This window comes from Eutrigla gurnardus (genome assembly GCF_963514095.1).
Source record: "Eutrigla gurnardus genome assembly, chromosome: 13".
Classification (NCBI taxonomy): domain Eukaryota; kingdom Metazoa; phylum Chordata; class Actinopteri; order Perciformes; family Triglidae; genus Eutrigla; species Eutrigla gurnardus.
The window spans coordinates 10,923,300-10,950,765 of NC_139936.1; the positions used below are offsets into that span (position 1 = coordinate 10,923,300).

The window sequence follows — 27,466 nt, forward strand, 5'->3', positions numbered from 1 at the left end:
TACTCTCTCTACGATATGAAGCTTATTTTCTGATCCAGAGAAATAACTTCACAGTATAATGAAACCATATTAAGGTTGATATCATGAAACCCACAATGACAATGATTAACTTTATATACTGCAATTACTGATTGTTGTCTAACCATAACCAAGCGATTGGAGGGTGTGTTCTCTCTGTCAGTCTTAGTTTGATTACAGCAGAGTGTGCTAAAATGATCTTGAGGGTAACAACATGCAGAAATTGCAGTTATTTGTTAGAAAAAAACCTTTTTCCATGTGCTCGTTTTACACTTTTCTCTCATTGTTCCCCCACCCAACATGAACATGCAAACGGCACACGAAAGGGTGCTTGAGAAATTGGGGGAAATTAAAATCAATCAGAGCTTAAAGGTACAATGTTTCGGTTGATAAACTTTGCTTTTAATGTAAAGGTCAAATATTCATAGACTTCCTCGTATGAAAGGGAACAGAAAGCAGCTATAAGAACAAGATAACGATAAAAGAAAGTTGTGGAGTTTTCACATGTTTGTGAATAGTCACGTGAGTGTATGTCACTGAGGATGTTCCAAGAATCTCTTTAAAAAAATGGCTGGTAGGATTAAACTTCAGATTTAATAAAGGGACTTTAAGGAAGTGATTTATCTTGTATCATCTATGGGGCACTTCCCGTTTGCCCTCATTGTTTATTGTTGGGTGAATATTTAACACGACAATCAATAATTTCACACTCCTCTGACTGCAGTCCTACACCCCATCTCTGGAAAAACATGTTGAGACCGACAGGCAATACGACTCCAAAATACACTATAAAATCACAAGCATAAACCTTCATTGAACAAACTGATTTGAAAAAAAGTGATAGGTGGTTTTTAATCTTTCAAGTGATCAAATTACTCATCTAAAATACATAAATAGCTATGGAAATACTAGTCCAACTCAAATGTAAGAAATTTGTTTTTTAAAGCGGTAAAATGAAGTGCAATACAAATTAGCATGTTCTATTAGTTAGTTCAGTCATCACTACTTACTTTGTTTCTATGTTACTGCTTGTGTATTTGCTTTGTTGTGCTAACTTCCTCATTGCATATTTGGTATGTTACAGTTGTTTGTGAAATGCCAAGTTGCATTTGGGTGACGAGAATTTTAACATATGATGTTTTGGGCTGTTTTGACTGGACAATGAATTTCATATACGTAACACTCGCGTGATCTGAGAAAGGAGGGGGAAGTAAAATAAATAGGCTTTCTGCTGAATTAGTCATCAACATTGTAACTTCATTTTTTTAAATATCAAAAGTGCCTATCAACACATATTTGGGGACATTTAACAAAGACATTAGCTGAAAACAGGGAGATACTTTGACTCCTAAACACCCAGCAAGGACACTTCAAATCAAACTGTGGAAGGAATCAAATGGATTTATAAGCACTTTGATCCACTTTCACGGAGAGAATTTAACATGTTTTCTGGATTTGAAACAAACTAGTACATTTAGAATTACAGTTTCTTTGGTCTTCAGTCTTTAAAAAAACTGATGAACACCAAAGAGCATTGATGACCCTAAAATTAATAGACTATAGACTTTTGATCATTTCGGCTATCTTCAGTGAAGAGAAATTATAAACAGTATATATTAATATTACAGGCCTTCCCACTGTGTCGGCCTCTCTGGCAAATTTATTACTACTTAATGTGGCCAGTAGATGGCAACAGGAAACCCTACAACAGATTGTACTGTATGAAATGCCTTCGGGTTCAAGACCTGCATGCTTCAGCACATAGTATAAAAAGGCTCTGAAGTCGAGTGTGAATAGCTCATAGATCCTAGCTTTTGGAACACTTTTTCTCACTTTTTACACAAGACTCATTTCTAGTTGAATCCCCCACTTATTCTCACACTAAACTCACTCTAAACATCACTATTTCATTGGCCGACTAAATTCCATCATAGAAAACCTTTCCGTAGTCTGTACTTGTGCTTAAATAGTTCACTTTCTCATTAGTAATCACTGGATAGACCTGTTCACACATAACCAGGTCTTCTGATCAGACACTTCTGTGCCTACAGACAATCCTTACAGTCACTCACAATCAATGCCAGGCTGCTCTCTTTCGACCTCATCGATCCTTATGTTCTCTTAAAAGTCATTATACTAAAGTCTGATATATCTGGCTTTGAAATAGCTAGAAAGACCTAAGACTTAACATAATTTAAGTTTTTATGAATTATAATAAATTGTATGAAGACAAATAACAAATAAAGATGATAACCAGCCACATAAATGAATGGTGCACAACTTTTACTGACTGACAAAGGCACATGCCTGAATTTTTAATATAAAGTCTGTGGCTTAAATACATTGCAGTACACAATCTGATACACTGGGGGCCTCTGAATCAGATTTGAGAAGGCCAATTACTTTGAGGTATTTGTATTTGTTGATTTTAGTTTTTCTTGAACAGAGACACATAAGTCCAATATAAACACGAAGACATTGATCCATAAATTGTAATACACCATTTTAATTAGGAGTTAAGTGCAGTACAGGAGAGTTTAAAAGCATACATTTGTAAATCCTGTTAAGTTTAGTAGTATGAGACAAAAAAAGTTCAGTACAAAACATTAAATCCTTACTCTCGTACTTCTTATTCATATATTGGGAAAAAAGGCATAACAAAATGTTCATCAATTATGTGCAAAATATACAGAAACAACATCAACAAAGTCAAACCAAGCATTACATTTTTTAACGGCATATAAAAATGAAATGCATCATGGCCTCATGGGGGCAGTATTGATTAACTGCAGCTGTTGGAAGGCACTTCTGCTTTATGACATTTGGGTTTTTTCTAAGGCAAAAATAAAAAAAAACCTCTGCTGCTGTAAGATACATGATGGTGATTTCTGAGGTGAAAGAACAAGGAAGTTAAAATAAAAATATGTCACACCAGATTAACCTCCGTCTCTGGAGGCCTGGCACCCACACATGGAAAAGAAACAAAAAATACATAGTTTAGACTGATTGTTCTCAAGCCTCATCTTGTTGCGTCTCCCTCACTTCATCACAGGGAACATCACCATGTATTTCCTCATAGCCTCTGGCTTGCCTAAACCCAAACGACCTCCTCCTCCTCCTCACCACAAGTACTGCTGCTATGACCACCAGTGCCATCATACCCATCACCCCGAAAGCTACTCCTGCTTTTTCACCACTAGTCATCTGACTCAATTCTGGATTAAGCTGCCGTACAATTTCCTTGATTTCGTCTGGCTTGGCCAGTCTCCATGCCTTGGTCTGGCCCACCCTCACCCAGCTCTTCTCTCCTTCAGTCATCACCATAACGGTGTTTGTGGCTTGCATGCTGACAAGGGGAGAATTAGTGAACGGTGGCAGACGCACCGGGAGCAGCTGCCCACCCGTGAACAGCCCCGACTGGACACAGTAAAGAATCTCACAGCCGTCGCTCACGGCGACGAGGTGCTGACTGAACTTAAGGGGGCATCGACGTTGATTCCCTGCCAGCGGGTTGCTTGACTGACAACTAAAGAGGCCTCCGAATGGTACCGAGTACCTGCTGCCAGCTTCATAGTCTTTGCTCACACAGATCACTTGGCCATCCGAGAGAAACTTCACTGGAATGAAGTTTGCGGGGCAGCTTTTAGCATTGGTGAGGGGGTTCAGGAGAGACGGGCTGTATATGCCTCCGAACAGATACCCCGAGTTGTCTGGGGCCTTTCCGCTTACGGAGCACCAGAAGGTGTCTATGCGAGCGGAGCGAACGTGGTAGTGGTCCTGACACATTTGGCGATGGCAACGCCAAAGGCCCAAAAACCCACACGAATAGCCTTGGTCATAGCAATCGTAGGTCTTGTAGCCCTGCTGTCTCGATTCTGATCGCAGTAAAGTGGCAGAGTAAGGTGAACGACAGTTGAAGTCCCCCGTGTCTGGGTTTTTCTGGGCAAGTTCGTCGCATAGTGGACCCGCGTCTGAGCTTACACGGGTACACTGTTGGTAGACGCCACCAAAACTGAGGTTGGAAGCAGGGCCCTCACAAGACGCATCGTCAATGTTGGCTTGGAAGTTAAAGTTTTTGGAGTTGACATCAACACATCCAGGGCGTGCGTTGACCTTATAGTAACGCTCTATGGCCTGACTCACTGCAACGGACACTTTGCCAACTGTCGGCGGGGGCAGATCGGGCAAGGTGTTGACATTTATGAAGTATTGCAAGGGAAATCCTGACCGGTCAATGGCAACCAGGTTGTTCCTGGTACTTTCCTGCCACTTCTGCAGAGTGATGCCAGGATAGAAAGGTATGCCGCCACCGTGGCTTTGGATAATCGAGTACTGGATGTTGGACTGATACGTTTGAAGTGCTGAGCTTGTTTGGGTATTCTGACTGCTGATGTCAAACTTGAGTTTGTCAAAAAAGTTAAAGCCCGCCTGCACTTTGACAGAGGAACTTTCTGACAAACTGTCCGACACATATGAGGAACGGAGGTAGTCCTCCTGCACCAAAGTGGCCCCAGCATCAACACTGGTGATAACGTGGGTTCCATAGTCCAGCACCATCCTCTCCGAGAGATAGTCCGCATTCCTTGTTTGGTTGTTTTCAATCGCATCAGCAATCTCTTTGGCTATTTGAGCGAACCGTGAGTCCAGAGTGAAGTCTGGATAAGCCTTAACTGTGTAGATGAAGTTACGGACCTTTGAAGAAAAATATGAAATATCATTATGCCATTGTTTATTTTTATTTCAGCGTATTATATTTGTATTTTTCTTGATTTGCTTTTCAAGGTGACGTCTGTAATACCGTCCAAGAACTATGCATAAAAAAAATAGCCATCTAACTCACACTGGCACATTTATAGCAGTGTTATTTAGGGTTAAATATTCCTAAAAATAAACTTTTTTAGACTCCCTCAACATTTTTATAAAGTAAAAATAATCTATGGTAGAGTAGTAGCTTTTTATATGAAAACAAACTATTTGTGAAATGAATTTAACTTCACAATGCGTGATTTTTTTTTATTCAGCCAAACTATGGAAAATAAAAACTTACCTGCACTCTGGCTGTAGTTGATGAGTCTTTGACCTGATGGGTTTTCATCCTCTGGTTCTCTTTGGAAAATTTGCCGTTCAGCACCGATAGGAAGGATACGTCTGCATTTATGGCGTGAGATGTGGAGCTTTTCTGCTCCAGCCAGGAGCTGATAATCTCTGAATTTGTCTCTACACCCGTCTCCTTTTGGGGGATGACGAACACCTCATCTGGGATGAGGTAGAGCCCGTCCTCAGAGGTCTGGCATTGGAAGTAGCTGAGGTTCATGACCCGACCCAGGTCCAGGTTGCGCAGGTTGTCCCAGCCTCCGCCCGGCAGCACCTCCAGTGCTGTGATGGATAGGTTGGTGGACGCGCGACATTGTCTGAGCCAGTTGGTGGGGCGGCTGATGGGGACCGAACTGCAGAGATGAAGGAGAGAGATGGCCAGGAGGGTCACTGCTGCCTTCATGGTGACTGTGTCAGGAAGGTCTAAGACGACCGAGTGAAAGGTACAAGTATATCTCCTCTTCCTCTTACGCACTTTATCACATGACAAACAGGAACACCCAGTTTAAGAACTGATTGGGGGAAGATGTGGTTTTACTTTCATTTGCAGAATATACTTCATGCTACTTAATAACAGAAAAAAGTACTCAGCCAAATGACCTGAATATACTCTCTCTACGATATGAAGCTTATTTTCTCATCCAGAGGAATAACTTCACAGTATAATGAAACAATATTAAGGTTGATATCATAAACCCACAATGACAATGATAAACTTGATATACTGCAATTACTGATTGTTGTCTAACCATAACCAAGTGATTGGAGGGTGTGTTCTCTCTGTCAGTCTTAGTTTGATTAAAGCAGAGTGTGCCAAAAATGATCTTGAGGGTAACAACATGCAGAAATTGCAGTGATTTGTTAGAAAAAATTTTTTTCCATGTGCTCGTTTTACACTTTTCTCTCATTGTTCCCCCACCCAACATGAACATGCAAACGGCACACGAAAGGGTGCTTGAGAAATTGGGGGATTAAATTAAAATCAACCAGAGCTTAAAGGTACAATGTTTCGGTTGATAAACTTTGCTTTTAATGTAAAGGTCAAATATTCATAGACTTCCTCGTATGAAAGGGAACAGAAAGCAGCTATAAGAACAAGATAACGATAAAAGGAAGTTGTGGAGTTTTCACACGTTTGTGAATAGTCACATGAGTGTATGTCACTGAGGATGTTCTAAGAATCTCTTTAAAAAAGGCTGGTAGGATTAAACTTCAGATTTAATAAAGGGACTTTAAGGAAGTGATTTATCTTGTATAATCTATGGGGAACTTCCCTTTTGTCCTCATTGTTTATTGTTGGGTGAATATTTAACATGACAATCAATAGTTTCACATTCCTCTGACTGCAGTCCTACACCCCATCTCTGGAAAAACATGTTGAGACTGACAGGCAATACGATCCAAAATACACTATAAAGTCACAAGCATAAACTTCTGATTTGAAAAAAAGTGATCGGTGGTTTTTTCATCTTTTAAGTGATCAAATTACTCATCTAAAAATACATAAATAGCTATGAAAATTCTAGTCAAACTCAAGTGTAACAAATTTGTTTAAATGGTAAAATGAAGTGCAATACAAATAAACATGTTCTGTTAGTAACAAAGTATAGTGATGATTGATATGAACTACCGTATGTTACTGCTTGTGTATTCGCTTGTGCCAACTTTCCGCATTGCTTATGAGGAATTCTGTATGTTACTTGTTACTGTTGTTTGTGAAATGCCAAGTTACATTTGGGTGACATACAAGGAGAATTTTATCATATGATGATCTGGGCTGTTTCGACTGGTCAATGAGTTTCATATACGTAACACTCACATGATCTGAGAAAGGAGGGGGAAGTAAAATAAATAGGCTTTCTGCTGAATTAGTCATCAACATTATAACTTCATTTTTTTAACTATCAAAAGTGCCTATCATCACATATTTGGGGACATTTAACAAAGACATTAGCTGAAAACAGGGGGATACTTTGACTCCTAAACACCCAGCAAGGACACTTCAAATCAAACTGTGGAAGGAATCAAATGGATTTAAAAGCACTTTGACGGAGAGAATTTAACAATATGTTTTCCGGATTTGAAACAAACAAGTAAATTTAGAATTACAGTTTCTTTAGTCTTCAGTCTTTAAAAACACACAATGACTAACACCAAAGAGGATTGATGATTCTAAAATGTATAGACTTGATCATTTCACCTATCTTCAGTGAAGAAAAATTATAAATACACAGTATATATTAATATTACATGCCTTCCCACTGTGTCTGTCTCTCCGGCAAATGCATTACTTCTAAATGTGGCCAGTAGATGGCAACAGGAAACCCTACAACAGATTGAAAAGGCTCTGAAGTCGAGTGTGAATAGCTCATACATCCTAGCTTTTGGAACCCCTTTTCTCACTTTTTACACAAGACTCATTTCTAGTTGAATCCCCCACTTATTCTAACAGTAAACTCACTCAAAACATCACTATTTCATTGGCTGACTAAATGTCATCATAGAAAACCTTTCAGTAGTCTCGTGCTAAAATAGTTCATTTTCTCATTAGTAATCACTGGATAGACCCCTTCACTCATAACCAGGTCTTCTGATCAGACACTTCTGTGCCTACAGACAATCCTTACAGTCACTCTTTGACCTCATCGATCCTTATGTTCTCTTAAAAGTCATTATACTAAGGTCTGATAAATCTGGCTTTGAAATAGCTAGAAAGACCTAACTAAGAGTTAACATAATTTCTGTTTTTATGAATTATAATAAATCGTATGAAGACAAATAACAACAAATAAAGATGATAACCAGCCACATAAATGAATGGTGCACAACTTTTACTGACTGACAAAGGCACACGCCTGAATCTCATATATAAAGTCTGTGGCTTGAATACATTGCAATACACAGTCTGATACACAGCGGGCCTCTGAATCAACTCATCAGTGTCTGACAGTTTCTAAACATGTGTTATCCATTTTATTCCTACTTCCATGCTTTTTGTGAATAATGCACACATGTCCGGTTATTCCTTTTACTCAACTTTTTTTTTTAAATGGTAAATGGCCTCATTTATATAGCGCTTTTCTCCAAAGCGCTTTACAGCAATGACTGACATTCACCCATTCACACACACATTCACACACCGACGGCGGAGTCAACCACGCAGGGCGACAGCCAGCTCGTCAGGAGCAATTAGGGTGAGGTGTCTTGCTCAGGGACACCAGGCACTCAGCTAGGAGGAGCCGGGGATCGAGCCGGCAATCTTGCCAGCCAACCCGCTCTACCTCCTGAGCTAAACCCCCCTCAACTTGTTTCTGCGTTACTTTTACTGTCTTCCCTTTAAATTTCTAGGAAAACCTCCTAAACACAACAAATCCTTTCCAAGCTTCTCTCACCAACCAAATGTCAACTTCTTGCTAACAACTGCACCAACTAATAGATCTGACCTGTCTCTGCACAATGCATCATTTTTCACCCCATAATAATCCAGCAGAGGTGATACAGCAGCTTAACTCCTCCACTTGCTCCTTTGACCCAATGTTTGCATTCCATTGTCTGTCACATGACGTCTTGAATAAAAACTTAATGGTTCTTTACAGTCAGGAGGCTTCCTCAAGTCCGCGGCTACCCCGAATGATCCTAAATCCTAGACACGCCCCTGATGACCCCACTGAACACTGAGTGTTGTTTTGGTGCTGGAGATAAACGAGCTTAACGAACAAGTCCGGCCACACCCATCAAGCCTCATTGGTGATGATAAGCTGTGTTTGACAAGCAGCTGGCTCGTGTCACCAGCTGCTGTGTTGAGCAGCCTGGTCTCAGCCAATATTTTGCTGATATCAATTTTGACTCGAAATTGGCGCAAACAAAACGAGTTCAAGGGAGGTTTTGAATCCAAGTGGCGTTAGCATATGTCTGTTCGCAGATTGAGAAGGTGTTTCTCTTTCACATGCATGCAGACGTTTCATTCAGGATGATTTGCGACCACAACAGCTGTCTGTGTTCACATGAAAGTGGAAACAGTGCAGGACGCCTTCGTCCCTGTGCATAACGGTGCGTAAAGGCGCCACTTCATAACGCTATGGGTGTCCTCCTGGCTCACTGTGGATGAAGCACTTCAAGGATGTGTGCCAAATCACCCTCGTGCCCATGCAGTCACTGCTCCCAGGAGAATATAGCTTAGATTTTGGTCATTACTGACAGTAGAGACGATGGCAATGACAATTTCCTGCATTGCATTGCAAACGATATATCCAGTTTGTCAAAGTAATGTTTTCAATCAAAAACTGAGGTAACACAAGACACACTGTTCAATTAAAATAGGGTTTATTATTACAAACAATTGCAATTCAATCCTTTTACGGACCGTGGCAGAGAAAAAGGTTTCAAAACACAAGGAAAAACAAATGCAAGCTCAAGCAATTGGAATAATGTGGAGTTTTAGTCCACATTTGTTTGCATTCAGTGTTCATGAAAGTGTTTTTCATTTCTTGGCAGCAGCCCTGGTCCTGGTAGACTTAACCCTTCTTTTGACCTTCTTGGGACTCTTTGGTTTCTTGGGCGTCTTGGCTGCAGCGGGCCTCCTGGCTTTTTTCGGACTCTTTGCCTTGCTCTTTCTCTTAGGTGACTTCTTGGCTGCTGGAGTGGCGCCTGCAGCCGCTTTCTTCTGACTGACCCTCTTGACCCTTTTTGCTTTTGGCTTCTTCTTCTTCAGCACCTTCTTCAGAGGTGTGGGGGGCTTCTTGTTCAGCCTGAAGGATCCGGCGGCCCCGACGCCCTTGATTTGAACCAGGGATTTGGTGAACACCAAGCGCTTGACGGCGGTGAGGATCCTGGTGTTGTTCTTCCCCACGTCGTATCCTTCAGCCTTCAGAGCCTTCTTCAGGGCCGCCAGGGACACGCCGCCACGTACCGTGGACTGGGACACAGCCTTCAGGATCAGGTCTGACACCGTGCCGCCCGTCTTCTTCCTCTGAGGCTTGGCTCTCTTCTTTTGAGATTTGGCCGGTGCCGCCGGGGGCAAAGCACTCCCAGCAGAAGACATTGTAAGAGAGTGAGCAAACAGAGTGTTATCTCTACTGCCTCAGGCTCACGCTTTATAACGGCCCGATGAGAACCGTGGAGAGTCATCCTCCTCGCCACCAGATCGCGCCTCTTCTCTGCGGCTCAAACTTGATCATGTTTGTGTTTTCTCCAGCTTGATTATTTTGAAAAACGCCCGCTTAAAGTGCTACACATCCATACAGAAAGTACACCAACAGAACCAGCGTTATCTTAACTGTCTATAACTGTGTTTTTATTGAGCGATTTATTAAGGTGCATTCACATTTGTTGTGTAATTGCAGGTTGGCAGTTGTAAAGTTTAATGTCAGAAGTGTGGTATTTTGAACGTTTTAACAAGGTTACACTGTTTAAACAGTGTTGTACAGACTTTTCTTTTTAAATGAGCGTATATGGCAATGTGTTTGATATGCTGGCTCCAAAACTTGGTTTTATTTCTTCCCATTTTGTGAATTAAATGCATTTTAAGGTGACCAAAGAAACACAGTTGCAATGCAGACATACCATAGTGAACTTAGTATGAATGTACATTCCTGAAACGCAGAGGCAGGACAGATGTGATGACAATGTGTCTGGAAAAAAAGTCAGATAGAAGAAAAAGAAGCTTTATGTCATCATATGTTATACAGTGATACTATTATATGTGTTATGGTACAAGTCTCCTCTGTGTGGAGGGAGATGGACCTCAGCCAGAATCTAGTTATCAGTCTGAAAGAAGAAGCGGCCGGAAAAACGAATTTAAGATTAATTTCCCGGGTCTTTTTTCTTTTTTTTTTTTACTTTTTCACTCTTCGTGAAATGACCAGTCATGGATGCCTTCACGTAAATATGCACATTTATATCTAAAACACGTTTTCTTTCCTATTAAACTGCCATGTTCTGAAAACCACTTAAAAAAATGTATAGGACATGATGCCATAAATGTTAGAATTCCATCATGAGGTTTTAACAACAATATCCTCGATTTAATTGTATTTATGCAAAGTACAAATGAATACATGAATTAAGCAAACATGTATATATCAGTCAGCTTTCAAACATAAAATAGTATTTCATCTATATTATCTGTAACATTTTGTGTTTCTCCACGTTTGTGTGTATAAATCATTTCACTTAATGGTCGCTTAATCTCACTCAAAGCATTTTTGATGAGTACTAATCTCTAAAAACAGCAGAGGTCTCTCTCTCTCTCTCTCTCTCTCTCTCTCTCTCGCTCTCTCTCTCTCTCTCTCTCTCGCTCTCTCTCTCTCTCTCTCTCTCTCTCGATGATGTGTTTACTGTGTCTAGGAGGGAGGAGATTGTCAAATATAGTCATGCCTTCTGGAGGGAGAGAGAGAATAACAAAATTATCTTAAGTGTAAGTACCTACTTTTTAAAAAGTCCACTGAAGGACATAGATGTATTTTAACTGTAAACGAGGCCTTTAAATCCAGGAGAACAGAGAATGAAGCAGACCAATTAAAGTTGTAATAATCCCATTAGGGAACTTGGACAGAGAAACTGTAACACACACACACACACACACACACACACACACACACCCTTTACCTTCTTTATGATGACCAGATTTTCTTGTGACTGACATGTTTTCCTCATAATTAAACAAACACTTGTTTGTCTCTACAGCTACCAGGACATTAAATATATAAGTAATGAATGTGGTAGGCTACATACATGTGAATCCTTTTAGATGATCTGCTGTAGATGTGTTGGTGGATTAAATCACAAGTATCTACACACAGCAATACGAGGCGTTCACTTCAGCAGATAAAAGTAGTAAATACCCATTTTAATGTATTCCAGTCCTCTTTTCTGTGTCAGGAGATCTTCACTGTTGAGGAAGAGTGAACTACTGTCCAGTGACCTTTTTAAATGAATCCACACATTCATAACAGCCTCACGATGTTGCCGTCACAGGAGTGAGTGTGTGCACGTGCGTGTTTTATTTTGGGGGGGGGGGGGGGATGTCATATATGTAGGCTAATAAAAAAGTATTTTTCAAATCAGTGGATCATAAAGCATATTAAGTGGAGATAAAGGTGTGTTAGTAGCTCAGCATGTTAAGAGTTAAAAAAAAACGCGCACCCAGATTACATGGTATTATTGTGTGTGACTGTTTCCCGTCGTCTCGGCAGCGGTGCGTGACGCGATGGGAGGGGAGGGGAGGGGAGGGGAGGGGGGGGGGGGGGTAGAACCTGCTCTGATGCATCTCCTCCCCAAAGCATGTGACCACGTGATGTCAGTCAGCACAGCCAGACGGACCGAGACAAACTTGTGACCAAAACAGCAGGAGAAGCAGCAGCGGCGGCGGATAAAAGCAGGCAGCGCAGACTCCACAGTCCTCCTCCTCCACTCGCTACACCTCCGCCACGCAACATGGACTGCGGGATTTTCACGTCCAAGACCGTCCTCCTCTTCCTCAGCCTGGTGTTCTGGGTAAGTCGGTGTTTCTTCACCTGCGGGGATTTGAATGGTTCTCCAGGGAGGTGAAATACAACGTGTGTGTTGTTGGTTTTTGTGTAGCAGCGGCTTTATTCTGCCCCTCATCGCTATTAGGCTTTATTGTAGTTATGTGAGTGATGGGCGTTTAAAGGTTAACATCCTTTAAATCACAGCTCAGAACCGATAAACATGGCCTGCACCATCACTGTGCTGCACTTCCTCTTTTCTACTGTATCCTGGCACAGTTTACATCTCTAGGTGATTTTTTGGGGGGTGTTTTAAGCCTGAAAGCATATGAGTAACATTTCCCAATAATGTGACGTTCAGCTGAGGTCAGTGGATTTACTGGACTCACTGGCTGGGTTTAGCTGTGTCATTGCCAGCCAGTCAGCCTGAACTCTCTCACCGGTCTCCATTATGTGGTTTTGTGCTTGGCCTCTTATTTTCTCATATTTGCTAATTTGCCACACCTCTCCCCAGTTGTCAGCTCTCCTCTGTCTGCAGAGGAAATGTGTTTTTGACTGAACTTTCCTGCCCGTCCGTGTAATTGGATTACTGTGAGCGAGAGAGCTGTGGCTTCGCAGGCAAAACATGGGCACGAATGATCTGCACATCTGCTTTTTACTTCCCTATTCTCGGAAAGATTTTCCAATCTGTAGCCATTTCTCTGTTTCACCTCTAATAGTTATATAAGTTGATAGATTTGTAGATGGATGTGCGTTGACGGGGTGATTCCTCCAACCATCAACGTATTCCAAAAATCTGGCTTTTCTTGTTTTGTTTTCTCACCATCACACAACAAAATTCCTTCGCACGCATTGGAGAGTTCCAGTTTCAAAGCGGTGAAAATGTAATGAGAGACCACATCTCATTTATCAAAGAAATATCTCAAAGTGTCACACGTGGATTTATCCTGTTATGTTGCCAGCTAAGCAAACGAGTCCGCATATGAGAATATAAGAGTGAGCATTCATCTTCATGCTTCCCCAGGCCAGGAGTCATCATAGAGGATTTATTGTTTGTTTGTTTGTTTGTTTGCGCATGCGTCATTTTTTCATCAGCAGCAATCATTTCTGAATTTCCTTATTGAATCAAGGTTTATTATGAGAAAGATGAAACCTAAAGAGAATTATTAAGAAATTCTTAATTCAAACAAAATACTAAATCATCCAATTTACTGGCCTTCTTTAGAAAAAAAATGTTGCTGCAGCTGAACATTGTACAAACCCTTCAAAGGTTTATTTAAAGTTCTGGAGACCTCAAAGTTATAAAAAATAAGGCAGATACTTCACAGTGAAAACCTCCTTCCTGTTTTCTGAAATGGCGTTGTGAGGAGGGAAAAATAGGATTGTGTCATAAAAAGGGCCATTCCTATTCAACTTGTGTTATTAAAGGGGAACCTGATCTCAATTCACGAGCACATTTGTCATGTGAGAAATCATCCCCATGGATGAAGAGACATCGCCTCAGGAGTTCCTCACATTCCAGAGAGGTGGCACTGTGCATGGGTGCTATACCTTGTGTAAGCCTCTTTGGCTGCTTCTTAGGATCAGAATTTCTAGGGAGATTAGGCATGAGGGGGGGAGGGGGAAGGGGGGGGGGGGGGTGCAGAGTGACTACCCCACAGGGATCCCGTGACTGTGGAGTGATTAAGAAAAGTGAGTCATGAGGCTGAAGTGGAGGATGAATGATTGTTTGGCCGAAGATAACACAAATTCTCAACAAATAAAAGCACATAATCTATAACGCGCCATTACAGCGGAAGTGATACTGAAAATGACACTAATCTGCAGAAAGAAAGGAGAATTTTTTTCCGACCTCAAGCAATGAATGAATAATAGTGTGACACAAATGTGCCATCATTATTCACATCATATTCCAGTTATGTTTGAAGGCAGAATTAAAGTCATAAAGTTTAATCGCATTAGATTCTGAAGTGTTAGTTATGTAGCTTTCGTCACCCAGCAATTGATTTAGTTTTTTGCTCTTTTTTCCCCCTCCCCAACACTACTGGGCTTCCTTTATCACCAAGTGGAGTTTGAATAGGATCAATGCAGTGGGTTTCTAAGGGCGAAGGGAAGTCAGGAGTGCTGATGGTGGGATAAATACTTCAGGGCCATTGATTTCTTAACAGTCGTCTCTGTTCTCATTGTTTCCATAGTTTTGAATAGACTTTGGGGTTTTTCAGACCAGTAACTTAAACGGACAGAGAAAGCAGAATTATGTGTGAAATGAGAAATCGGTGTTAAAGCGTCGACTGTGATTCCAGCTTATGAGCCGCGTCGAGCTCGCCGCTGAAGTGTAACTCACAGTGAAGCATAATCAGTGACCTCCACGGCCTGAGGTCATCATATGTGATAGAGCAGGTAATAAAGGGAGAACAAATCTCTTTATATAACAGCGTCTCCACAAGCAGCTGATCGAATTTACGTACTGTTTTTTCAAACCATGTTATGTCAAGCAGAACAAGAACAGACAAAAAACTGTTCTTTGCTCTCAGATTTTGTCGGTTTATTGTACAGAATCGGATCGTGACATTTTCAGCACAAAGCATGTGACGAATCCGTTCAGTTCCATCAATAATGTGTTTGTTCCCACACAACATTTGCTTTGTTAGTTACAAAGTCCACTGAGGTTTGATTATTCCCAGAATAACAACTATATCAAACTGATGACTTCTAATGATGATTTAAAAATTCTTTACTGATTATATATGTCATAGAAAAGTATACTCATCTGCATGTAGACATGTTTAAATGGCTATTCTCACCATAGCCACGTTGCTCAATGTATTAATTGCGAATGAACACCTTTATGTGTAACATGTGGCGTCCGCGTCCCCCCTTCCCCTGCAGGCTGCAGGAGCGGCGTTGGCCTATGTCGGCGCCTACGTCATCAGGAGCTATGACAACTTTGGCAGTTTCGTTCAGGACAAATACACGTTGGTCCCAGCGGCGATCATCATCGGCGTCAGCGTGGTGATGTTCGTTTTTGGCCTGGTGGGATGCTGCGCCACGCTCCGGGAGTCCAAAGTCGGCCTAAGCTTCGTAAGTGTGTGTGTGTGTGTGTGTGTGTGCGTGCGTGCGTGCGTGCGTGTGCACTTTCAGTCACAATGTTGGTAATTTTTCATGTTTAATTTCCCCAGAGCTATAGTTTATCCTTTCACTTTGTTTTACTCAATTACCTTCATTTTCTTTCCCTCCAGTTTTTCCTGATCATCATGGGGATCTTTGCAGCTGAGGTGGCTGCTCTGGTATTTAGCTTCATTTACCAAGGCAGGGTGAGTCACAGCGTCACACAATGGGCCTCATTCACCAACCACTCTTAAAACCCACTAACACAGTTTTTCATATTCTGATATTCATCAATGCTTTCTTATTTGGTATTTGTTAAAAACAGAATCCACAAACAGTCAAGAGCACACTTGGTTATTGCGTTTTCTTCAGTTCTACAGTTGTTGGCTTTAAATTGCAATAATATTTAGTATCATATTTTAAACCATTCTTTTTATTACTGGGAAAAACGGCTTATAGGGATTAGAGTTACAGTGATTAACCACTTATGGTGAGATTCATTCCTATACACACGCTGTTGTTTCAATGGTTTGCTTACAGTAACAAGTAGTCTGCTTACAGTGTCTTTTCATACATCATATGTAAAAATATGATATTATATTAACCTGTTAAAAATTGCTGTGGCTAAATTGTCTATTTGCACTACTGATGTTAGTGTATTTGTTAACATCACAATGCTGTTGTATTCTATATCATGTCATTTAGGTGGTAATCTGCATGAGACGTAAAGAAAGAAAGAAAACCCATAAATATAATAGTCACCGCTTAGAGTAATCTATTTTTCCCCCCGACAAACAATCACTACATTAAAACTTTCGTACACAGCTGCCAACAATAAGTTTAATTATCATGTCTGTGCAGATAAACGCAGACCTGGAGCGCTCTATGAATGACGTCTTCATGAAGTATGACGGAGAGGATCCTGAGACCAAAGCTGTGGACTACCTGCAGACTCAGGTTAGTGTGTGTATATATGTATATATATATGTTTGTATATTTTGTTAGAATATCATGCCCACCTGCCCTCATGTTGACATGTTTGTTGCTCGTATAAAATTTACTGTGTGAGAAAAAAACAAAAAACTCCACAAACAACTACTGGGATTTCCACCTACGCCATCAAATGTACTTGTCTGGCTCAGTGTGAGAAATGCAGAAGTAGGAAGTAGGAGACGATAAAGCAGGCTGAGTGCCAAAATGAGGGTGGCCACTTTTAAGAGTCAACACATCCCCAAATAACTTCTGTACTTTACTGTGATTTACTCAACTTTCTAGGTTGATTGCCATATGATTCTCTTTCCTTCTCTCTAGTTGATTTTTACTCCTTGATCTCTATATTCACTCCCGTCCGTTCTCTCTTCTCCTCCATGCAGTTGCAGTGCTGCGGTGTCATGAACTACACCAGCTGGCAGAACACCACCTGGTATAATAGCCACAACAGCACCGTACCACTGTCCTGCTGCAAGAGCAGCACCGGCTGCACTGGCAGGCTGGACCAACCAGACCTCCTCAACACGCAGGTCAATCACACAGAAGCACACACGGCCCTGGTTTTGAAACAAATACTGTGACTTGGAGAAGACTCTAAATATAATATCAGATATGTGCACTCGCTTGACTTGTTCATGTATTTTAGGGTTGTGAGGCAAAGCTGAGTCGCCTCCTGCAGGACGTGTTGGGTTACGCCATGCTGGTCATTCTGGGCTTTGCCATCATCAAGGTAAAGACGGTCTCATACAGCTGAGCAATTGCACAGATTGTGTGATATTTTGAATAATCTATTCAAATATAGCAATTAAAGTACTTTTTACATTCAGATAAAAATAGATTTTAACAGCTTGAGTCTGAATAACGTTTACCTTCCTGTCTGTTGCAGTTCTTTGGGATGCTGAGCGTTTGTGTGATCACCTGTAAGTCTAGCACCCGAAGGAGCGGCTACCAGCCGCTGTATGCCTGAACAGCTTCCTGCAACCACGTACCGCCGCTTCATTTTGGCTGACTAGGTTCACTGACAACTCTCTCAGCAGTTATTAAGTTTTATTTAAATAACGGCATGTAAAGTTGCACATTGTCTTAATATATGTCTTTGCAGAGCATTCCTCCACATATGAAATCAGCACAAATATACACAGGACATGCTAAATCATTTAGCTGAATGTGATTTTTTTTAAATTTTGAGTAATTGTTTAAATGTCACTGCTGTAGAGATTTGTATGATACATTTTTCCGTATTGTCGAGCAGTCAAAGGTCTCTGTACTGTTTCAACATTATTCTTGGGAATGATGATGAAGGATTTCCAACTTTATTATAAACTTTTTGTGATTGTGAACGAAAGGACAGTGGTTTGATGCCTTATGTCAGGCATATATATATATATTTAGTTATAATAATAATAATATAACATGACTATTCATGGTCAGTTAACTGTATTCAATTAAGTGACAGTTCTACGTAGCTAGACCTTGGTTGTGTTTATTATGTTTCTGAATTAAAAAGGTGAAAGGTTTGCAGTTATATCACATTATTGGCTTGTCTTCTAACATTTTGTAATTTGCATATTACATCAGTCTTTAGCAATGAGGCTTTGAACACATATATTATGTGTATGAAACTAAATGGGGGGGGGGGGGGGGTACTTTCATATGGACATTACATGAAAAGTCCCCCGTAGTGGTTATCTCCCTTCTCTCACCTCCTGACCCTGCTGATAAAGAGGCCCTTCGGGTCGTATGCACAGAAGATGGGAGTGTTCATCTTCCACCAGCCTTGTAAGTGTTCAAAGAAGATCAACACAAAAATAATCCCTCATGTCCGTCATCAATCATGGCGGAGCACAGATTAAAGGATAGGTCACCTGTTGATGAGGTGGTAGATACGGCTGATTAACAAAGAGAGAATCTTTAGTGATGCATTCACACCAGCTATGTTTCCGTTTCATTTTGCCAGTCCCAATTCCTGTTGTGAATTAAATCAGTGGTAACCGCAGCACTTGAATCATGCACTGTCAAGTTGGTTGCTGTTCTAGGTGCAGTTGCAGTAACAAAGAAAATCCTGCAGGTGGTGGTAGAACCTGTGTTGAGTTTGGAATCTAAACCAGTGGTTTTGGTTGTGAAGGGGCCTAAAAAAACCCAACTATGTTCTCCCTATAGAGGCGGTGGAAGATACATGCGTTATTAAATTTGTATAATAAAGTCTGTTTTTAAACCATGCAAAAAAAATCTGATCAATGAATTTGGATGGTTTAAAGCTTGATGAGACACGTAATTATTAACCTACTTTATAATGATAAAACTTGTTACTTTCATTCAAGTTTTGCATGATTGATGTGTGTGCGCGTGCGCGTGTGTGTGCGCGTGCGCCTGTGTGTGTGTGCACGCTGTTGTGTTCATGACCTCGCCCCGTCTCCGTCTGTGTCCCTCTCCAATCTCTTGACTGCATATCTTATTCAGTGTATGTCCCGCTGCTCTCGGCTGTGTTGACATTTAGACAGGCCGGTGGTTTTCAGAGAGAACTGTTGACACACACACACACACACACACACACACACACACACACAGCTAGATAACCTTGTCCCTGCTTCCTTGGGCTGCCTGTTCACTGTCACTCCCATGTCTGTTTATCTCCCTGTCTGTGTGTCTGTTTCTCAGCTAACCTTATTCCCTCTTGTCACGCATATTTCTCCACCGGTTTCCACTTTGAATAGAGCAGCTGTCTTTTAAAGTACAGTATCAGTACATGATGCAAGAACAGGAACCAACATCTTTGTGGATTATTAGTTTCTGTTTCCAAGCAGTGGCAGCTCACTCCACAGTATAAACCAACCAGTTGAACACTTACTTAGGGAAGTAGTGTTTTCTGTTGAGGTATCCCATCACATACAAGTTTTTTTTGGTGCGTTTATTATTTCTTTTCTTGCTGTATTGTTGTTTTGCTCCATTTTTTTAAATTGCTTATGTAATATTCTTTGTATTTTAATTCAGGTTTAGCATTGGACCTCCATTGGCCCACTTATTTCAAACCCCAGTTTGTAACGCTGGTTGTCTTTTAAAAATGTAAAGTCTTAAACCAACTCTGAATTAACCCTGATGACATAATCAAGGTTATGCTTTCACTTTACACCTTTAAACAACAGGCTAAGAAGTACTTGTTGCAAGTAAATGTAAAATCAATGGAGTGAGCTAATACATGATTTGTAGTCCTTTTAAATTAAAAAACTGGGATGATGTTTGAATCACATTTATAGCCATGTGTGTTCAGCCGTCTCTGTGTCACCTTAAAGTCAGAAGCAAACACCTTAAAGGTGTTGAATTCACCGGGGGTAAGAGCCACTTGTGCGTATGATTTGCTATTGTGGCGTTTCCCGTTCCCTTATGAGTCATCTTTGCACAGATGTGCCCTCGTCTGCCAGTCTCTCTCCTCGCTGCTGTCACGTCTGGGCAAAAAAAAAAAACATTCTTCGCACACCGTCGTAAGCCAGATGTTGTCACATGGAAATTTCAGCCTGACCTCTAATTTATTTATTTCCTTTCCTACTGTTGGAGGGAGGTAATCTGAGGACTCCATTAATTAATTCATTCATTAAGGTAGCTCCCTCCTGCACATTCTCTGTCTGTAGAGATCTGAGGACTCTTGTCTTTGTGACTGTAACATTTTCAACACTAAATGCATTTTTTTCCTCCATTTCTGCCAGATTTGACATCAAACAAAGTAGCACAGTAAGAACTCGGCTCACAGTTCTAGTTTGCTTTGGAGTTGTATCACATAGTAGATAATGTGGACTTTTTCTTCTTTTTATGAGACAATAACACGAACAGGGAGCTGGTAGTGTCAAGGTTTTATTTGGATTCCGGCTTTCTTTTCAAGGCGGATTTACAAATAATAAGCGCTTAGGAGCGGTCCTGATGACAACATAAGTGTCTGTCTGTCTGTCTGTGTATAAATAGGCACCCACTGACACTGTGATGTCTCCATTTAACAGATGCTATCAGTGTTAATTAAAGAGGCTGGAAATACATCACATTCAAGTGACTTTCTTTTCTCTCTTGTATGTTTTGTCCTTTTCTCTTTTGTCTGGTTCCTTTCAGCCTTTCTTGTGAGCGGTGTTATTTTACAGTTGCCAGTGATTGTTATCTCGTTTTTGGCTGAATTCCTCCCGTGGCTAATGACTCTCCCTCTACCACCACCACCACCTACGATTCCATTTGAAGCACTTCTGAAAGAACCCGTGTTACACCTCCCCTGGAAATAGTTTCAGGGAATTTAAAACCTCAGATGACCCAAATCATTCAAAGATGTTATTTTTGTAACGTTCACCGCCGGTGCATCAGAGCGTCTCTTTCCGTTGGAAATAACGGCAGGTTGTGATGTTGTCAATGTTTCAGAAGCTGTGCCAGTCAAATAGAGAAAGCACATGTGAGAGACCATAAAGCATTGTTGCATGTGAGTGAGTTGTCCCCAGTCATAACAAGCATATCCATGTATCAAAACTCTGACATAGAGACAATAGGACCGATTGGATTGGATTGAAAGCAATATTTTGATCTAAATAAGTGAATGGAAGAGCTTTAGTGTTACGCAATTCCAAGAACACTGAGTGTTTTTGAAAGGGAAAATAAAATATTTAATCTTTTTTCAAAATGGTCTTCCTGACAGCTTCTCTGTCATCTATTAATAATATCTATTTAAAAAAAAAGACTTTGCTCTGATGCGACAGCAACGAAGGTATTTGACCATTTCCTCCTGTCTCCATTCCAATCAGTAACCACATCTTCTCTGGAGCAGATCCACACCTGGAAGACATTACGTCTCCTTGAGAGCTCCACTTTAAGTACATCTTACAGGGTCCACAGTTGTTTGTTTGTGAAGAGATCAGAGCATTTTGCCGCCACTTTTCCCACAGCATTCTGTCTGATTACATCCTCCCCTCTTTCATAACAAAGGGACCACTGACCCATCATCTAATGGCTTGCATTTAGCAAATTATTTGTCGGATTTCTGCATCACTCTGGTCACATTTAACAATTGTGGCCAATAACGATGTAAAAAAAAAAAAAAAAGGACTGTGACATCAGTGAGTGATGAGAGACCTTCTTCTGTCAAGGTCACAGGATGCCATGGATTCCCTCAGATGTCTCTCCTCTGCCCGTCTCATTGGTGGAGACATGAGATCAGGGCGTCACTGATTTATTACATCATGGGACTTGTGGGTATTTGTTGCGTCAAAACCTCAAGGGGAGACCGACTTGCATACCAGAGAGGCTAGTAGAGGCTGGGACCCTTGTTTTATCACCTCAGAGCCTATAAAGCCTAAACGGTATCCTTTTTGACATCTTCTCTTGAGAATTGTTATAAGGTTGTTTTTATATTTAGATCAGTTTTATATTCACGAGCTACACCCCGGGGATGTAAACCGCCTCTCTTTTAACCCAACCGCCCTCCACCAACCTCAGGCTGTGTAACTTCATAAATCAACAGACTATTATACAAAACGCCTGTTATGCTCTCTCCGTCTCTACGAGGGCGTATTATTACCCACGCAGTGCATCAAGTTTTTAAGTTTGGAAAAGTAAGAAATCACAAACTGAAATGGAAAACGTCATCACAAAATGACTCTTTGAACTTTGTATGAAAATGACAAACCGGTCATATAAGACTAGCCACTGTCACTGTCATTTCTCTTGAAATTACCATGTATTTAATGGAGTTTTGTGGAGCAACAGATGTGGCTTCTTTTTTTTTACTTTTTTTTGCCAATGAAGTGTAAAATAGTTTAATTTCATCACACAATAATGCACTAGAAATAATCTCAGGGAGGACAGTTCATTTCTTTTAGCACATAAAGCTCCTTTTTTCAAATATAAGCATGTCATCTGTACTTTCAGGTGACATGTATCTCCCAACAGACTTTACTTTCTATAGCAGCTGACTTTAACCAACAAATGATTTCTCATTGGGACTCCTGTGATAAAGCAGCTAGGATGGAGCTCCATTGCCCCCCCCCCCCCCCCTTAATAAGAGAAAGATTGGTCCTTGATTACCCATGGTGCAGTGTGTGAGCGTGTGTGAAGCCACTCTGGTCTGCCAGATGCATCTGAATCGAGGTGATCCCTCCTCTCCTCCCTCTCTCGGATCACTTCTCTGACACACACACCGGCTCTACAGCAGGGCTGCTCTGGGTTATCTCATCTCGGCGGGTGCCGACCCGTACCGGCTGATCCCCCCCCGTCCTTCTATCATCTGAATCAGGCCGATAAGACAGAGAGATGCGGTCCGGTTTCACTTTTTTCGCTTCCAAGCAGGAAGCCGTATCTCTCCCATCTTCCCCCCGGATCTTTGTTTCTGGACGCCAGGCTGCGGCTGCGTGAAGCTCCGGTGGGTGCTGACGGTCGCTGCTGTTATCTTTCTTTCTTCCTCTTGTTATGGCACACCGAGCAGAAACCGAGACGGATGAGACAACGTGAGGAGGGGAAAGAAGCGCGGGTATGTTTGACGTTATTGTACTTTTTTTTTTAATTTGTTTTTTATTTGAGAGAGAAAAAAAAATGGGGCTTTGTGTTTGATAGATGCACTTCAGCCTCAGTGTGTTTTTGTTCCGCCGGAGGGGCGTTACTGGAGTGGAGACACACAAAGGCAGCCGCATCAAGCCAGTGTGCAAAGAGGATGCAGCGTTTCCCATCTGAAGCACAAACTGCCTGAATGGCCGTTGGGAAGTGAATGAAATTTTAAAAAAGAGAGAGGAGAAAACAGTTAGAGACACAAAAGCAGCTGCAAAAAAAAGCCAGAGTACAACAGGATGTGCCCTTCTCTGTTCCCATCTAGCATCCCCTAAATCATATGGGCTCAGTGTACAGCTACACTTTCATGTTCTCTACCTAACCTAGTTAAATCATTCTAACCCAGTGTGTTATTTCTTTAAAAAAATCACATAAATATACATTTGAAATGGCAATTTGACACATTTAACTGCACTGCATTAAGAAAAACAGACATTATTCTTATTTATAACATGTATTCTGCTTGCATAAGCTGAAGAAAAATAGGGAATAAACACACAGGGAGAACACCAAGCACCATCTCCGATGGTTATGCATTATATATAAAGTTAGCCCGGCGCTGCTGCACCTCCCACCCAGCAACACTGTCGACGCTCCCTCCCTCTCTGTCTCTCTGTTCCCAGCTCACACTCTCTCAGCCTCTGACAGTCAGCCCGACGGAGGCTGACACCAGCACGCAGTGTGTTTGTGACTATTTTGAAGGCTGTTAAAAGAGCAGTTATTGAGTTGCACAATCCCCCCCCTCGTTTCCAGAGAGAAAGATGAGGGAGAGAGCTAATACTCCAGTCTGCCCCCAGGCCTTTGACAGCAAAGAGATTTGTTTTATGGATTGATGGATTGTTTGTGTTCTTATAGTCCAGGGATGTGGGAGTTTACCACTTTATGACCTTTTCAAAGGGCTGCACACAGAGCTCAAATGTCAGGTAGATTGACTCACTTTTGGTGCAATCAGAAAACGCAACAAGAAAGAAAAAAAAAGTATCTTTCATTGAAAAGCAACGCCGCCACGCTAATCCACCTCCATCCTGTCCAATTGTCTCTCTGCTCATAAATGTCAGAAGCGTTGCAGAGCAGATATTAAAGCATCACTGACTTGACGTTATTATCCTCCCTAAGCACATTAAGTTGCTGGTGTAGATTAGGTTACAGTGCCATTCAGTGTTATGTAATGGCAACTCTCCTGCGACACAGACACACTGGCTCTGTTGCTGCGTAACTTTCATCTTTATCTTCTCTTATGTCCCCCCCCCTCCTTTCCTCTTTAACTCCCCAGCAGCAGCAGTGGCGGTGCCAGCAGATGTGTTGAGGGACTCAGCTAATGGCAGTATCTTTCCACAGTGACCACGGCCTGACGCCGAAAATCCCGACATTCATGGGAAGGCAACAGGAAAACCGATTACTGAGGGATTTAATGCATGGACACAAACACACAGAGGATTTGACCGCTGTCCAACTGTGATTCTCACACTGGATGAACTTGTCTGACTGACTGATATGGAAGAAGAGGATGAGTATCATTGAACCCATATAACCCCGCCTCCTTTCTCCTGCCTCACCATCAAAGGCTTTGACTGGTCGATGAGGATTACAGCTATATAAAGAGAGAGAGAGAGAAACAGAGGAGTGCAGAGCTGACCGTCCCCTTGCTGCCGTCCCATGATGCATCTACACATGTAAGAGCAGGATCAGCCACACTGAGGGCCGTTTCTATGGATACCCCTGCCCTGGGTAGTATAACAGTATTAAGACTCGCGGATGTTCTGACTATCTGCAGCGCGTGAAGAAAATAGAGATTAGAAGTGTACCGCTGCAGCAGACAAACGGCATCGGAGCAGAGGAAGACATCAGCATCAAGTGTCATGAGGACAAGTCTGTTATTTTTAAACATGCTCTCCGGAATGCGTTACACTTGTTGTCCGAAACCGCGTCAAAGGTTTTCATGCGATACCTCGGGGATTCTCATTCGGTTCAGCAAAAGGGAGCTTTAATAAGAATCTGCCCACGCAGGACCAGAGGAGGAGGTGAAGATGATGCACAAAGACACTTCTTAGGCCTGAAGGAAATATTTTTTCTTTTCGTTGCAATACTAAGTACAGCTCGAGCAACAATTCTGGATAAAATAATCATACTGGAACTTTTGTGTGCCCCCTATAACTGCCACCACCTCTCACCGGACTAGTCGTGGTACTGAAGTCTTGCCTACATGAGAACATCTATGTGCACCAGCTACCAAGATGTAAAATCATGTGCATACGACAATAACAAAGTACTTAAATGTAGATAAAGTGGGGATCCATCGAGCTCGAGGTGCCTGGAATCCATCTTTCATCCGTCCCTGACACCTCCAGCCATCATGGCCGGACAGGACACCCCCCTCTTCCTCCACGGCTTTGACCTGGGCGGTCACTTTGTCGACCTTCGACCTCTTGGCACAGGTGTCACAGGCCTGGTCCTCTCAGCTGTGGACCAGCGCAACGGACAACACGTGGCGATTAAAAAGCTGGTGATGCGCGATGCCGTGACTGTGAAGCACGCCCTGCGGGAGGTGAAAATCACCCGCCGGCTGCGCCATGAAAATGTGGTGAGGGTTCATGAGGTTTTGGCGCCATATGGACGACCGCTTCCCAGGGATCCGACCCAGCTGAGCGCCCTGTACATCGTCCAGGAGTGCATGGAGACGGATCTGTCTCGGCTGCTGGAACAAGGACCACTGCCCACAGGTGAGGGGAACGACAGGGTAGAAAATCCAAGCTGTAAACAAAGTATGATTTCCTTTGAATTTGAAGTTAATGTCCCATTTTGTTCACTACAGTGTTGTGCCTCATGCTGAAACACTACCGTTTTGTTCTGCACTGCTGGCTTTGTTTACACTTGGATTTATTGGATTTCAGGGAAGTCCTATTGAGACACTCTCTAACTGAGACTTACTTTACGCTCACATTTTAAAATCACCACCCTAAAATGTGTTGATTCATTAGTTTAGCTTATGTGTTCCCTTTAAAAACCAACATTTTGACATATGTGCCGTTTTAAACCACAAGTCATTAAAATAATCTTTCCCTCTTTCATTCAAGATGTGTTTTTAATGATGTCACTTCTGACAGGTTAAAATGTGGATTAGCTCTGCTCAATTAAACACAAGTTATTTAGTAAGCACGTTCACTGAGTTAGCACTTGGCCTTGGTGTGGTCATTAAGTGACTTTTGCCCTTGAACAGGTCACGCCACTCTACTGTTCTACCAGCTGCTGAGGGGATTGAAGTTCATCCACTCGGCCAACGTCCTGCACAGAGATCTAAAGCCTGCTAACATATTCCTCAACACAGACCAACTGCTGCTCAAGATTGGAGACTTCGGGCTGGCCAGGATAGTCGACCCTCATTATTCTCATAAGGTAACACAAACACACACACGGAAGTATGATGGCTGGCTTATGAGTGAAATGCTTTGACTGATGATCAAACAGCTGAGAATAATCAGCACACTTGTACAAACATTTTCAGTCATAACCTAATTAGTCTAAGTGATCTTTTTTTGGGGGCAAGTAAACGTAGCAAATGTGCCAAGTGTTCTTTTGACCAGAGGCCAATAAATGCCTGTGATCATTAGTCCCCTTTGGACAAATGCTCTCCTAACATGTTTTATATTCATTTAATTGAATCCATAATCTTCTGAGGACAAGCCATCATAAAAGATCTCCGTCCACATAATTGCGGCTGCGTTATTTTTGTCTCAGTACTTTGTGATACTGGTTCTACAAAAAAAAAATATTGCCTTATAAATATTGAAGCCAGGAAAGTTTTACAAGCCAAGAAATTTTAGACTCTCCTCATTGCAGCCTGATGCCGCGTGGGCCGGATGAATATGGGAGAGTATTGTAATATTAAGTGTAAGCTCTGTTCCCTCTCATGGAGGTAGAGCCGTTATCAGGGAAGTCCCGGTGTCGTGGCCCTGTGTGGTTATCACAAAGCACTGCACAAACCCCAAGTCCTTATGTCCTCCTATTGAAAATCAGTAGGTTTCCATACATTCTTAGACATCGATACTCTGCTTCTGAAAAAGATCCAGATTTTAAAAGCACACTGGCTCTACAAATACAGCCAGGATTTCAAAATCTTTGAAACTGAAAAGTGTTTGAGGTGCAAGAGCTGTGCCTTTTAGGATACGACACGTTGCGATTGCAGCACAGCGTGGCCTTCGTTTTTCCGCCGTGACTGGCATCTCCTA

The 27,466-nt window shown here is 41.8% G+C and overlaps 4 protein-coding genes across 5 annotated transcripts in view; 2 read left to right on the plus strand and 2 right to left on the minus strand.

The window, feature by feature from the left end:
- Positions 1-2,504: 2,504 nt before the first annotated feature.
- On the minus strand, positions 2,505-5,555 carry LOC311023538 (macrophage-expressed gene 1 protein-like). The gene is made up of 2 exons (XM_084025441.1): positions 5,066-5,555; positions 2,505-4,710 (listed from the first exon to the last, which is right to left on the minus strand). Exons 1-2 carry the CDS (start codon positions 5,513-5,515, stop codon positions 3,031-3,033), a joined length of 2,130 nt encoding a protein of 709 aa, XP_083881567.1. The 5' UTR covers positions 5,516-5,555; the 3' UTR covers positions 2,505-3,030.
- Positions 5,556-9,418: 3,863 nt separating this feature from the next.
- LOC311022844 (protamine-like protein) lies at positions 9,419-10,191 on the minus strand. Its single transcript, XM_084024413.1, has one exon. The coding sequence runs from the start codon at positions 10,151-10,153 to the stop codon at positions 9,593-9,595; it is 561 nt and encodes a 186-aa protein (XP_083880539.1). The 5' UTR covers positions 10,154-10,191; the 3' UTR covers positions 9,419-9,592.
- A 2,215-nt stretch (positions 10,192-12,406) lies between these two features.
- Positions 12,407-18,193, plus strand: tspan36 (tetraspanin 36). The gene is made up of 7 exons (XM_084025444.1): positions 12,407-12,606; positions 15,468-15,659; positions 15,818-15,892; positions 16,548-16,643; positions 17,060-17,206; positions 17,323-17,406; positions 17,563-18,193. The coding sequence occupies exons 1-7, from the start codon at positions 12,547-12,549 to the stop codon at positions 17,641-17,643; spliced, it is 735 nt and encodes a 244-aa protein (XP_083881570.1). The 5' UTR covers positions 12,407-12,546; the 3' UTR covers positions 17,644-18,193.
- A 6,413-nt stretch (positions 18,194-24,606) lies between these two features.
- The window catches only part of mapk4 (mitogen-activated protein kinase 4), a 14,648-nt gene continuing 11,788 nt past the window's right edge, over positions 24,607-27,466 (plus strand). For both annotated transcript variants that reach the window (XM_084023888.1, XM_084023889.1), the window contains exons 1-2: positions 24,607-25,960; positions 26,458-26,633. In XM_084023888.1, the coding sequence (XP_083880014.1) occupies positions 25,594-25,960; positions 26,458-26,633 (543 nt within the window). In that variant the 5' untranslated portion in view covers positions 24,607-25,593. The remainder of the gene's footprint in view (positions 25,961-26,457; positions 26,634-27,466) is intronic.

What these genes read in the sequence shown, in the direction of transcription:
- LOC311022844 (XM_084024413.1), bottom strand. Translation starts at nt 10,153, where the DNA reads ATGTCTTCTGCTGGGAGTGCTTTGCCCCCGGCGGCACCGGCCAAATCT.
- tspan36 (XM_084025444.1), top strand. Translation starts at nt 12,547, where the DNA reads ATGGACTGCGGGATTTTCACGTCCAAGACCGTCCTCCTCTTCCTCAGC. An exon ending in CCAAAGTCGGCCTAAGCTTC is followed by an intron (nt 15,660 to 15,817) that starts GTAAGTGTGTGT and finishes CTTTCCCTCCAG; the next exon opens with TTTTTCCTGATCATCATGGG. An exon ending in TGGACTACCTGCAGACTCAG is followed by an intron (nt 16,644 to 17,059) that starts GTTAGTGTGTGT and finishes TCCTCCATGCAG; the next exon opens with TTGCAGTGCTGCGGTGTCAT.
- LOC311023538 (XM_084025441.1), bottom strand. Translation starts at nt 5,515, where the DNA reads ATGAAGGCAGCAGTGACCCTCCTGGCCATCTCTCTCCTTCATCTCTGC. An exon ending in CAACTACAGCCAGAGTGCAG is followed by an intron (nt 4,711 to 5,065) that starts GTAAGTTTTTAT and finishes TTTTCTTCAAAG; the next exon opens with GTCCGTAACTTCATCTACAC.